Source organism: Gavialis gangeticus, unplaced genomic scaffold, assembly GCF_001723915.1.
Source record: "Gavialis gangeticus isolate Ggan-Ray unplaced genomic scaffold, GavGan_comp1, whole genome shotgun sequence".
Lineage (NCBI taxonomy): Eukaryota > Metazoa > Chordata > Crocodylia > Gavialidae > Gavialis > Gavialis gangeticus.
The window spans coordinates 161,119,036-161,133,553 of record NW_017729024.1 but is presented as its reverse complement, the minus strand read 5'-3'; the positions used below and the strand labels follow the sequence as shown (position 1 = coordinate 161,133,553).

At 44.0% G+C, this 14,518-nt stretch overlaps 1 protein-coding gene across 3 annotated transcripts in view; it reads right to left on the bottom strand.

The window, feature by feature from the left end:
* Window positions 1-14,518, bottom strand: part of ADAMTS12 (ADAM metallopeptidase with thrombospondin type 1 motif 12) — a 474,912-nt gene that overhangs the window by 273,962 nt on the left and 186,432 nt on the right. For all 3 annotated transcript variants that reach the window (XR_002097463.1, XM_019517990.1, XM_019517991.1), the window contains exon 3: window positions 3,254-3,428. Coding sequence is in view for 2 of the 3 variants with exons in the window: in XM_019517990.1 (XP_019373535.1) it covers window positions 3,254-3,428 (175 nt within the window). In the remaining variant the exon portion in view is untranslated. The remainder of the gene's footprint in view (window positions 1-3,253; window positions 3,429-14,518) is intronic.

The window sequence follows — 14,518 nt, the reverse complement described above, 5'->3', positions numbered from 1 at the left end:
TGGTCTAGTCCGCCCCCCCCCCCCTTTGGCCTGAGCCACTGCAGGTGTGTGGCTGCATTTCCTGAATCAAAGGTAAATGTCTGTTCACTTCTGTTTCAATTTAATCTGTGTATCTTAGACTAACCTGCAAAGACTGAATTGATTCAGCCTCAGGCTTTTTGACCATCTGTACCTAGCCCTTGTGTGAGTGCATGCTGATTTAGTCTAAATACATTAACAGCTGGCATTTTTTTCCTGGGGAAAAAAGCCCCTTTCTGTTCACAGAATGGATGGGACTCAGCATTTAGTTTCCTCTTCAGTGTTGAATGTGTGCTGTGCTCTACGGCACGCATTCAAAGCCTTCTCTGAAGACAGTATTTTTAAGCAACCAGCAAGGTCCGAAAACAAAAGAATCTGTGTGGGATTTGTCCTTGGTGAGAAAAAAAACAAATTCCTTTTCCTTGTAAGTGAATATTTGTTTGTCACTTAGCTGATTGTTTGGAGTTTGCAAGATCTTTGGGGGCTGTATTTTGTAACCAAAACAGAAGCCTTCCAGCTGAGGATGTGAAGGAGGCTTCCTACCTTTAACTGGTGCTGATGGACTGCAACCTAGAAGAGGGAGTAAGGCTTACCCTTGTTTGCCTCTAGAGAAACAGGGTGTGACAAGATAGTGAAGATACAGGACACCGGTGTTATGAAGAAGGTTGTGATGTTTGGTCAATTGGGAAGCATTCACAGAAAGAGGACACTTTTCAAGAGATGTTTTTGAGACCCAAGCCTTCTGGCACTGCAAGCTTTAAATTAGGAATTAGGGTGAGATGGTTGGAAGAGACTCATGTATTTTTTTTGCCTGTTGTTAAGATGCAGGGAGAGGGAAATCATTCAGTGAATATATACAAAAGGGAACCATGAACAACAGAACATAGAATAGACAGCAGCAGAAGTCGTAGAATACAGAATAGATGTTGCTGTGGCTTTTGTTCCTTTGGAGGTCCCCTACTTGCAGATGAAAACCCTGAGTTGGGGGCAGCAGCCTGATAAATGGGAAGTGGGATTCCCAGAGTATACGTCCTCAGTTTACATCAGTGCAGCCAACATCACATTTTTTACTGACTGCTTGCCACTTTTAGGTTTAGTTTTCTAGCCAGTGAACTAAATAAATTTTTATAAATTCACACACAATATACAACAACATTCATATTTGTTAGCGATAAACAATTGTGCTACCTCACATATGTTCCAACCCATTATCCCTAAGGTTTTGGTACTTTCTCTCAAAAATCTTCAGCTTTCAACATACCAGCCAATTCACAGAATCACAGAGAAGTAGGGCTGGAAGAGACTTCCAGAGGTCATCTTGTCCAACCCCCCGCCTTAGGCAGGATCATCCCTATCCAAACCATCCCCTACAAACCATAACCTGGAGTCTACAGAAGCTTCTGTGAAATGCTGCCAGGATATGCGTAAGAGAGTCCGGGTAAAGGACCACGTCCCCCACCACAGAGGAAGGCAAAACCCCCCACCATCCATATCAGTCTGACCATGGGGTGAAATTCTTTTCTCACCCCAAATAGATCAGTTAGACCCTGAGTAGAGGCAAGACCCTATAGCCAGAAAGCTCCAGGTTTGGTCCCAGCAGGTGTATTGGCACACATTTCAGTCCTGAAAACTGGTGCTGGAAAATAGTAACGATTACTGAAGGCTTACAGCTACAGCATGTGTGGGGGCTTGAGATAAAAGGGAGCGAGGTTGTCTGCTCCTTTTACTCTGCAATAATCATTAAATACAATTAAAACTTGAGCAGCAGTTGTGGTACAGAAAGTTGGGAGCCCCATCAACAACAAATTTTCATTCTTGGAAAAGAATTAACTTTTTTTTTTTTACCAGTATAGTTTGGAACAAGAACTCAACCTGAATATTGCATACAATTTGTAATTAACTTTGTTTTAGGTCATTTGTTCAGTACTGGTCTCTGAAGGGCTTTCTCCTACTATACTTTACTAATGTTTTATTCAGGTTAGATGTAAATGCTCCAAGGTTAAGAATTATGGAAGAGGTTCAAGGAGAACAGTCAACATCCCAATCAACAAAGTATTAAATATTGTGATTTAGAAAGACCAACAGCACCCTACAGATACATTTCTGTTTTCCAGAGACTTCTAACAAATAAGGATTATACTACAGAGGATCATATTTATGTAGCAACAATTAATGTCATCTAAGTTGCTTTTAATAAATTCACTTCATCACAAGTAATCTCTCAATTTTTTTCACTTCAGATACAATAGTAAATTAAAGAGGTTTTAAATACCAGACCATCTAAATCTACATGCCTCACTTGTAACAGTCATGTGGAAATAAGAAATTCTGAGACTCAATCAAAACGATGTTTAGGATTGGTGGGAGGACAGTGTTTGGTGAATAAATATTCACCAGTTTAATTATTTCAGAGCTATTCCGCTCAAATTCACGTAATATTTGCTTACTGACTAGATTCACAAAATGGAGAAAGTGATACCACCACCTACTCTCCTTTTACTCAGTGTCTCAGTGGTTAGGATGGTAACCCTGAATGGGAATGCGGTTCAAGACCACCTCTTTTAGAGAGGATCTGAACTCACCCTAATCACAATGTCACAGGGTGGGGGTGCTCAACCCAAGGCCTGCAGGCCTGTTCTGGCCCCTGGCATGGTACCATCCTGCGGAGCTCCCCAAGAGCCATGGCCCCGCATGCTAAGTCAGGTGTGTAGGACCCAATCCCAGCATGCAGGGTGGGTGTGGGGCCTCAGAACCCAATCCCAGCATGGAGGGGACAGCCAAGGCTATGTATTCCCAGTTGGGGTGTGTAGGCCCAATCCTGGCACATGGGGTCCGATCAGACCATAGACTGGCCCTAAGCCACTCATCTGGCCCAGTGGGCAGAGATGCTGAGCACCGGTGCTATAGGGAACCCCGAGTGGGTGGTTCTCTACCTGCTGGGTTGATTTTCTTTCACTTGACATGAAGATGTCAGGTCTCCATTCAGAATGCATCAGCAATACTCACAAGGTTTAATCTTTAAATGGAGGTAATGTTGAAGTGACATGAAATGCACCAGAAACCCAGGGCCACTTCTGCCCCGGTATGTCTCTGGTGAATGCCTCATACTTCTAATACTCAACTTCTATACTTATAAAGACCTGACATTTGAAAATGAAGGGGTAAAGATTTGGGAACCAAGATTATTAAAAAATGCAGAAAACAAACAAGGACAAAGCTTTGACAAAAGTCATACCGTTCAGTCCACAAGCTCCTTCCTTTCTCAGTACGGCCTCCCGTCGTTGCCTTTCAGCATTTTGAGGGACATGTGCTCTGTAGATGATGTGTAGGTGAGGTGTTCCTTCTGTCACTGGATACTTTTGAACAGGCTCAATGAAGTAGTCCTCATGTGGCAGGTGGAAATATCCAGTCTGAAAATAATAATATAACCATTAATTTCTACTGTACTTTTGCTGCAGTGTAAGTCACTTACAAACAAGATATGTTAAGTTGCTTCATGTCACCACCTCAGGGTTTTTCTGGTAAGCCAGTCATATCTATTGCATCATGCATAGGAAACAATAGCTGCGTGTGTCTGTTCTGCCAGTTTTTGCTTAATAAATCCAATTTTTCTTACCTTTGTGACACAACAAGCAGAAAGGGAATGTAAAATCTTTTATAGGCACTTGATTAGGAACTCATCCCTTGAGGACAACAGAACAAGAAAACAGTGTTTTAACAGTTGCCAAGAGTCATAGTTCTGCTCTGCTTCAGGCTACAAGCGGAGAGAAATCTCCCAACAAGTACAGTATTACTTGAATAACCTCTTTTCTAATAGGCTGTGCTCCTCTTCACTGTGACAAAGGCTTAGCGGCTGTGCTGATGTCTGAAAAAGTTAGTCAGTCAAATATCAGCCAACAGACAGCTCTCTCTAACTAACATAGGTACATTCGTGTCAGCCATTTAAAAAGCCAGTATCTTTACACCTTCGACCACCACCTACCACTTCATCCCTCAGCTGGATGCAAGCCATAGTACAGGCACCTTACCTCTCACAGCTCCATCACAGATATAACTGGGATAATAAGCTTTTCTTGGTGCCAATTACCTCATGCTCAGCAGTTATTTAGTGCACCAGCAGCAGTGCATTAAGGTGTTCCTGCTGCTTCCTTTTCAGAAGCCAGCATGCATGCATCCAAATACTGACTGGCACTGTGAAACATTCAGGGAGAAGCTACTACATCCGCCCAGTCCCCCCATCACACTTGACAGGTACCCTTGTGACCTACCTGCAGTGCCACTGTGCTACATGTGCACTAGATACCAAACACTGCACTAGAAAACTCTTGCAATGGAAATTATCTTGTAATGGGGAAGAATACTATATTTACTAACATACAACATGCACCTTCTTTCCCACAACCAGCCCCCCAAAATTCAGTTACACGTTTTAATCAGGGAAATTGTTTTCTTTGCTGGAAAAGAAGCAAGACTAGGGGCACAGATGATCAGAATGACCAAAAACTTGGCAGCAAACCCGGAAGTGGACCAGAAACACTTCCAGTGCACTTCCGGATCTGCCGGGGCTCATGCTGGGGGTTTTCCCCATGGCCCCCAGCTCGGTGACTGGTGCCTCCTGGGTTGGGGGGCACCCAGGGTCTCCCCACGGCCAACTGCTGAGCCAGGGGGCATGGGGAGAACCCCCTGTGCACTTGGCAGCGGATGTGGAAGTCGACTGGAAGCACCAAGCATGCGGTGGCCCCCCATGCACTCCTGTGGGACACTTCATCCACCCCACCATCACAGCCTTCATAAGCCATGCCTGGTACCTCAAGGCATATAGAAAAACATTTAAAGCTATGTCTATGGCCCAATCGCTGATTCTCCAAATCAGCATCAAATCTTCAGATTCAGATTCAGCTGAATCGAATTGGGGACGGTGATCCAAATCAACAAATTGAATTACTGTCCCTGATTCAGGCCGTATCCAAATCTGAATAGAATACGGCCCATTTTGCACATCCCTACCAGTCAGTCTGTGGCACTTTAAAAAAAGGTTATGAAAACATTAACAGGACTGTACAGCATTCGCAGTCAGCACAACAGCTATAGATGCAGAGGCAGATTATGACTTTTTCATGTCCTGGGCAAGAAGAGGATTGGGGGCCCCTCGCAGCTTACCTCCCTCCACCCCCACCACCCCACAAGAGCTGGGCTCCAGCAGAGGGAAGTGCCTTTTCCCCTCCTGGTGCTGCTGCAGTGGAGACATTTCTTAAAAAAAAGCCTTTGACCACAGCAAAGGGGAGGGAGAAGCAATTTTAAAATAATAATCAGTCATGTTCCATAAGTTTTCTCAGCCCTTCAGTCCACCCAGTACAGACCCCAGGGGCATGTCCAGAGGAGCATGCAAGTGCACTTTATGGCACCTCAAAGGCTTTTGAGATGCTGCAAAACACACAACATGTGAAAAGGTTCTCGGTGCTGCATATTTGCAGCACAGAGCAAAAATCAGATACTGTGAAACCCTGGTATATAAAAAAAAAATGGTTTAAAAAAATGGGGTGGTGCATGTGGCTGCAGTGAGACAAGGGTGATAACTGGATAAGGAGCCAGCATCAAATGAGGGCTCCTGAGCCAGGGCCAGACAACTGTGAACTTAAGAGTATTTGGTTCCCGGCTCTCTCAAAGGGAGGTGTTGACAACCCCTGCCAGCAGTGGACCTAGTCCCCCTGGCTGGCTTTTACAAGCTAGGATGGGCGCAGGACCAGTCCACAGCTGGTCATCCTTGAAGCACATCTTCTATGCCAGTGGGTAATAGCAATTTGGAATAATCCTCATAAACAAGACAAGACTTAGCAGCACTGTTTGAGATAGGACCAATTTACCAGGTTGATCATGCAAATTGAGCCCCTAATCTTGACTTTTGCAATGTTTGAGGTCATTTATGTTCCATGATTCCAGGTCTGTAAGAGTCTCTGGGAAATGGAAGTAGTACTTTAGGCCTTGTTACACATTAATTTTAGGTCGTTCCTGAAGCTCTTAACCCCTAGTTTGTCTATGCATTAACACCTGAAACTAGCATTAAGCACACCTTAGGTGGCTTAAACATACGCCACTTCAGGGCAGGTTTATCTCTAATCCATGTTATTGAGCTCGTGTTCCATTAATGTGTGGCCACTCTCCACAAATAAACAGATGCAGTGTCCTCTTCCCTACCTTCCTGTTCTGTGTGGACAAACTTTCCAGCCCCTGAACTCTACTGCCCAAATCCCCAAAACTGGAGCGTGGCTGGCCAGGTTCTGCACTCCCAGATCACCACTACTGCAGTCTCGGGAGGCCCCAGGACCCCAGGTAAGGCTGCTGGAACCAGCCCAAGTGCTGACCCCAACCTCCCTTACCCAAATTGCCACATGCTAGGGCATGTGTGCAGGGGTGTTTCCCGGGAACAAGTAGCAGTGGCACAACTATGTGCCACTACTATTTGTCCCCAGGGAAATGCACATACACGCTTGTCTGGACATGCCCCATGAGTCCTGTCCCTAGGTTCAGCTTTCCATACTCCCCTTCTGTACTGTCTCCAGTACAACTACCAATCTGTCCCCTAATATCCTTGTATAAATTCATACCTTGGCTTGTGGGACAAGAGTTCAACTATTCATGGACCACTTCTCCTTGTGCATTTTCCAAAAAAAGTTGAATTGAATTAAAGTTTAATTCACTTCTAAACTAGAGTTTAGAAGTGAATTAAATCCAATTACCCCGATCTTTTGCTCTTTTTATTATTAATTCATCTAATGCAGAAATCCTTCTCTCTGGTCCCATTTTCATTACAAATGGAGGTAAAAAATATGAAGGTAGGTCTTATTTTAAAAGGTCCTGAAATTTAAATACATTAGTACTCTCCTTATGACCTAGGGAGATTTTACAGATTCTGGACAAAGACTTGGGTTCACAAAGGTGTAATGAAGTAGGATTATTTTATTGTCTCTTTTTTTTTAATAAAGAAAAAGAGTCAAGTGTCTCATTTTTAAAGATTAATACAAAAATGTTTTACTCAACATTATACATTGTAAATCTCTAGGGTGCTTTGGAGATGGGAGACTGGCAGGCATGAGTAAAGAACATGAATCCTTGCACTAAATCTGCATTCAGAACAAATAAAGTTGTCACGCAAGCATGAGTCCAATGAATAGGAATGCCTAGGAGCTGGCAAGACAACATTAGACTTTGCAGTGCACTCTTGGTACATGCTGGATTGTTTTGTTTTGTTTTGGGTTTTTTTGTTTTTGGGGGGGGGCGTTGCTTCGTACTGTGCGAGGTTATCTGAAGAACTGACAAATTGATTGAAATAGTGTAAAGTCTGTCCTGGCACAAACCGTTGGCAACACCACACCCTGAGAAGGAGTGTGTGATGGGACCGTGAGTCTGCCAAGGCAGTGAAGGCACAAACTCGCCCTGAGGGGAGATACCCAGTTAAATGACAGATACATTTAGCAATAATAGTAATGATAAAAAGACCAACTTTAATAATTAGGGAAAAACACTACAATAGAACTAGGGAAAAACAGAGCATAAAAATAAAGGTTCAAAACACACAACCATCTAGCACTTTACTCTCAAGCCCAGCCAGTGCTTACTTCTCAGTCTCTGGCTGAGTACAGTGACAGACAGGAATTGTCACCATCTCTGTTGCTAAACTCCCCCTTATCCTCAGAGGTTTCGTCTTCTCTGAGGCCCTCAGCAGGTGGCCTCTGTTCCACCACTCCCTCCTTTCCAGCTGCAGTCCCCACGGGGCAGGCTCCCTCTTGTCTCCACTCTCTGTGGCTTCACACCACAGGGCTTCAGTCAACTCCAGCAGGCCACAAGCTGGCAGCCACTGACACACATGCAACTGCCTGTACACTTTCCAGCAGCCCTGCTTATATCTCCTCCCGCAACTTCTCAAGAGCCAGGGTTCTCAGGAAAGGGTCCCCTCTAGCACCAGCCAGATGGCACAGGCCCTCTGCAATCAAAACATTAACCCTCTTCCAACCAGAACAAAAAACTCATCCAAAAAACACTTTCAGTGTGGACCCATCAAAACAAACAATTACAACCACATAATCCTCCCAGAGTGCAGTCTTTTACTGATGTCTCCAAAGCTTTGGCTACTTTGACTTTCTTTATCTGGGGTATTTTTGACTTAGCTGAAATCAGGAAGAATCCATGCTATGGAACAAATGCTGGTTATCTGCAGGAGCTAGGAAAATATCTCCCCCACCCCACCCCCAGCTGCACCCCCAAATCAGATTGGCAAACACTGCTGGGATATGTCTTTAACTGTCCTCTGTTGGCACCCTTGTCACTTTCCCTTGGGATGTGATCCTTTTCCTAGGACCTTCATGATCATCTAATCATAAATTACCCTTTCAAAAACATGATGCCCTCTGCTTGTGGCTCACTGGGGCAGTGCAGAGTGAACACTATTATGTACAGTAGACCCGCAATTTACGCGATTCTGACTTACACATCTCGCGTTTATGCAATTTTTTCTTAGGGTCCGAACTGGAAAATGCCTCTCTAGATGCGCATCATTCACATATATACATGAATGCTCATGAGATTCGCATATATATGTGAATGCCTCACAAGATTTGCAGGCTGAATCAAGCAGAGCTGTGCCGCCATTGTGGTAGCGGCATCTCAAGGTGCATAGATGAGACACTAGACGCACCTCCTAAAGGCGATTCTGCCGAGAAAAGGGGAAAAAAAGCTATGACAGGTATGTCTGGGGTACGCAACCCCTCACTATTCTGTTATTTCCTATGGGGAAAGTCATCCTGACTTACGTGAATTTGACTTGCACAAAATTCCCCCAGATCCTTCTGGGCAAACTGTTGCCTGCAAGACAGGGGATGGGACTCAGTGGGCTTAAATGCCCCTCCAGTCTTATGTCTCTTTGCAATTTTGGATAGCATTGGCATAACCACCATGCCTGTTGTGAAGCAGCATGGCTGATCACTGGGTGTTGCATCTGATCCTGCATCTTACCTACCAAGAAATAAGGTTAAGCAACCCTTAAAGAGTAGGCATATCTGTAATGGCATGCCTCCAGCCCTGGCTCCAACCAAAATTAGTCCTGAAGCCATGAAAATCAATCCAGGTTTTATAAAGTCAGATCAAAAGGTCATTTACACACAATAAAACACGCTAAAAGAACAGCCATATTAAATGAGACTAAATGTCCATCTACCACAGTAGTCTGTCCCAGGCAAACAGCAGATGATTTAGGGGAACGTTCTAATCGCAGGACAGGTATAGAGTGATCCATCCCATCTTACCCCTTCAGTTATCACCTGTCATAGATTTAAGGATGTCCTGAGCTTTAGCTTTCATCTGTCACTCCCTCAAACACACCAGCTAGCAGCAAAGATTGCTTAGGAGCTAGCAAATGGTTGCCTGATGGAGTCTCTGTCTTCACAGCCTTCTGGAACAAGGAGTCTTCACTATCTAACTGTTGAGCTTGGTTGTTTGTGGAACAAGAGGTAATGGGCAGGACTTACATTCATGGTGCACTTGGGCCAAGGGTGGGGAATCTGTGCTGGTTTTTTCTTTTTGCAGAAGTTCATTTTAGCATGCCAAATCACTCTCTAAGAAAGTAATCTCCTATACAGACAAGAGGTCTTCTCCTGAAGAGTAAAAGTCATAGAAAATTAGGATTGAAAAGAACTTCAGGAACTCATCTAGTCCAACCACCTGCACAAAGCAGGATCATCCCCAACATATCGTCCCAGCCAAAGTTTTGTTTAGCCAGGTCTTGAAAGCCTCCACAGATGGAGATTCCACAACCTCTCTGGGTATCCTGTTCCAGTGCTTCACTAGCCTTCTCATGATAATTTTTTTCCTAATATCTAACCTAAACTTCCCTTTCTGCAACATGAGACCATTGCTCTTTATTGGGTCATCTGCCACCAGGTAAAGCAGATGCTAGCTGAGAACAGTCTAGCTCCATCCTCTTTGGTACCCACCTTCAGCTACTTGAAGGCTGCTATTAAATCCCCTCTCAGTCTTTCCTTCTCCAGACTTAATAAGCCCAGTTCCCTCAACCTCTCCTTAGAAGTCACATGCACCAGGTCCCTCACCATTTTTGTTGCCTTCTTCTGGATTGTCTCTAATTTGTCCGTCCACATCCTTTCTGTAGTGTGGGGTCCAAAACAGGACACACTACTCCAGACGTGGCCTCACCAGTGCTGAAAAGGGGAATAATTTTTTCCTCAGTGTGCTGGCAACAGTCCTACTAATGCAACCCAGTATGCCATTAGCCTTAGTTGCAACAAGGCCAGGCTGTTGTCTCATTATCAGCTTATTTTCCACTGTAACCCCCAGATCCTTTTCTGCTGAGTTGCTGCTTAACCATTCGGTTCCCAGCCTGTACTAGTGCATGGGATTGTTCAGATCTAAATGAAAGATTTTACACTTCTCCTTATTGAACCTCATGTGATTTCTTTTGGTTTAATCCTCCAATTCGTTGAAGTATCTCTGAATCCTAGTATATCCTTCAGCCCATCTACTACTCCCACCAGCTTGGGATCATCTGCAAACTTGCTGAGGGTGCACTCCATACCATCTTCCAGGACTTTGATGCAGGTGTTTAACAAAACCAATCTCAGGACCAACCCCTGGGGTGCTCCACTTGATACAGGCTGCCAATTAGACATTGACCCATTGAGTACTACCCTCTGAGCCTGATGATTCAGCAAGTTTTCTATCCACCTGACAGTTCATTCATCCAACCCATACTTCCTTGGCTTGCTTGCAAGAATGTTGTGGGAGACCTTATCAAACACCTTGCTAAAGTCAAGTTATATCACTTCCACTACTCTTTCTGCATATATGGAGCCAGTCATCATAGAAGGCAATCAGATTGGTCAGGCACAACTTGACTTTAGTGAATCCATGCTGTTTCTAATTACCTTCTCCTCCAGTTGCTTAGAAATTGATTCCTTGAGGACCTACTCCATTGATTTTTCCAGGAATTGAGTTGAGGCTGACCAGTTTGTAGCTCCTCAGATCCTCCTCCTTCCCTTCTTAAAGATGGGCACTATATACTTGTCCTTTTCCACTGTCATCCTAGAAACATTATGCAAGGGCACAGACATTCTGGGCATAAACTGTTGAGTCCCATGAAGATAACAACTGACACCTTAAACTTGACTCTGTATTTTACGCAAAGCCACTCTGGAGGACAGAGGACTGGTGTAATAGGTTTGTAGCAGAACTCAAACTGAGGATAGAGTTTGGCTTTTACACCATGCCATACTTAAAGTTTTTATTCTTAGAATTCCAAATCTAGGAATTCTGAGACTGAAAGAAAGCTCAACTTCCATACAAGGAATCTAAAATTTCATGGCTGTAAAGAGTATCTTTAGTGATGTGAATACCAAAGATAAGGTTCAGAAATCAGACAAGAAGAGCCTCAAATACACGCTTAATTTATCTCATGATTTTTTATGCTTTGAATGTGCGCTACTGCTTGTATTTTTCTTGGCTGTCTTGCCCAAAGGATAGCTTCTCTTTCCCTCTCAAAGAAGAGAAGCCCAGGAAATCAAAAGCCTCAGTCAAGCTATAGAGTATCTCAGATGTGAACCTACTTCTAAAAGGTAGCAATGATGAATCAGTCCAAGATATCCCATCATCTCCCAGGTACAGGGGGAAAAAACAGTATTTTCCTACACATAATGCTTTCTGTTACATGACAAGCCACAGCATGATTCCTAATAAAACTAACCCAGGCAGCCATCTACTGTAGCCAAAATACCTAGGCTACAGTATTTTTCAAAGTGGAGATGTTGCAACCAGGTTTTGGAGGAGGTGAGACCCCAACCTCACTGGGCTTGGAAAGGGGTGGTGAAAGGCCTACCGAACAATGTTGACATTCCCTTCAACACTGCCAGTTACAATACCAGACCGATTTCTTTATATATGGGCCTGAATAATAATACCAAGGGTTATTGGTTATGGTCTGGCAACCATCAATCGTTCCAGATCACGGTGTATGCATGAGAGGTCACCCAGACCTTTGACATATATGCCTAGGCAGGAGTATGAAGGAGTGGAGGCTGCTCAGACTTTCCACCCCCTTTAGGTCATTGAGACAGAATCCAAAGGCCAGATTGAGTCCAGATGTTTGGTGCCTCCGGGGGGAAAGCTGTTTAAGTGTCTGGGAATTGAGCATGGGTCTCCTATGTGGCAGACAAGGACTCCATCACTGAACCACAGGGGACTCCCAAGGGTTATTAAAGGTTGATAATAAGAATTTACTACTGACAAACAAACTTTACCAACACTATGTCATCTCACGAGGGTCCAAAGGGGTGAACCAACTTTATATCATACGACAGACAGGCCGGTTGAGTTAACACCAGTGAGATGAATCATATTAGGAGCGCTCCCCATTTCTTATCTTGGAGTCACCTTACAACAAAAGTCCACAGAAGACTCTGCTGAAGAGTCATGCTCAGTGAGGGAGAGGTTCTCCTTTGTCCTCCCTAAACTAAGGTGCACTATGATCCACTTCTCAGATCCCAATCCCCAGAACTCCAATCTTCAGATCCCTCTCTCGGGGTTGCCACTCTCCTGAACTCAGCTCACTCAGGAGACCCTGAGGAGCCTTTTTCACTCCCTTTTATTCTTATTTAGCTCCCCATCACACCACTTCTGATGGTTCAATGATCTTAAAACCATATCTGTCAATCATACATTCTGCCAATCATCTCTCACTCATCCAGTTACGTTTCATCATTTGGGTCTGCCACTCAAAGGTGTTGCTCACCTTCCCCTCAGAACTTTCCTGCTCTTTTTAAATCTCTTTACTGAGCATGCTCACCCAGGCCACGGGTTCAAACGGTGAACCTTTCTGAGAGGTTCTTAAATGTAATGGTTATTGTACACATATGAGTACCTAAATGAAGTTCTCCTTCTACAGAGACAGTAGTGAATATTCAGCCATATGTCTCCTGGGGCCAGGGCCAGGGCCAGGCTGGGCTCAGCACTCAGCTGGCACTGCCTCATTCCCTGCGAGTGGTGCCAGGCCTGGCTGGTATGGCCCTATCCCCTACGAGTGGCGCTGGTGTGGCCCAGGCAGCGCCACTTGCAGGGGATGGGGCTGAGCCAGCCAAGCACTAAGCCCAGCCCCATGGCTAACAGCATATAAGTCTAGTTTGATTTTTAAGACCCCAAAATTGGGCTTCAAAACCTGACTGATACACCATGAAATAATGGTAAATTATTGCTTGTAACATGTTAAGCTGCACTGAACCTGAGTGTTTTCATGACAGCATGACGGCATACAACCTTAGTCCGAGTGTGTCTCCTCTACAGGACGGTGTTTGCATGAGGAGCCGAGAGACCAGGGTTTCATTTCAAACCCTGCCTCTCGGGCACTCTGGTTATTTACTTTCAGTTATTGAACATGAGATCTCGTGCAAGGGTTCCCGTTTCTTCACCACGTTGGGATTTACAGTGTTCTGAAGTCGCAGCGACTCTCCGGCGATGCCTTCCCCCATTTTCTGATATTTTGCAGATTCAAAGCCAGCAGTAGTTGTACTATACTCACAATCAGAGGTTAGTACAGCTGCAATTAAAGAAAAGGACTGGGATGAAACTGAGCTACTGTTGAGCTACTGCTGAAGGATTCAGAAGCATGTACTACATTCATGCTACCATGGTTTAGACAAAGAGAAAGCGGTCTTGTGAGATTAAATGTGGCTGCTATAACAAAAATGCTTTGTTCCATAGCAAATACTCAAGGATTCTAAATTGCTATGGGCTTATTGGACTTGTTTGAAAAATGTTGACTTATTTTTTTCATGGCAGCAAGTGGTTTATTACTGGTCTGTCTGCACTTGAACTGTATGCTCTGGGAGTTTTTGAAATAGATGGAAATCTGGCCGAGACCATAATCATTGCAACACAGAACAAAAGAAACTTCCTTACATTTTATGAAGTGTGTAACTACTATTTTTATTTTTCCAGTGAGCAGAATAGTCCTGATATTTGACATTTTCATGCTATACCATTTATACAGAATACAAACAGGAAGATAATAAAAAGAATTGCCTGACTGAACACGGACATGTTTACAAAGAAGTGCACGTAACTTGATATCTCACTCTTCCTAGTGTCTATAAGACAACATACCATACTCCTGCGTATCAGCCCCTCCGTGGCTCTAACTTTTCCTGAGCAGACATGTAAGTCAGCTGTGTTAGTCTGGATAGATATGCACCTTTACAGGCTAACTAAAAAAGATATATAAAGATATATATATAGACAGAGAGCATACAAGTTTTCATGAACCTTCAGTGACACCATATTGAGTAGGAACAAGGATAAGGTGCGTCTACATATAACAGGGCAAAGGTTTTAGATGATTGTCCAATCTCCTGACCCTAAAAGAGTGAGATATTGTACATACATGATAAAAATCAACTCCATACACATTTTGTCCCCTACACTCCCCCCCCCCCAAAAAAAAAAAAAA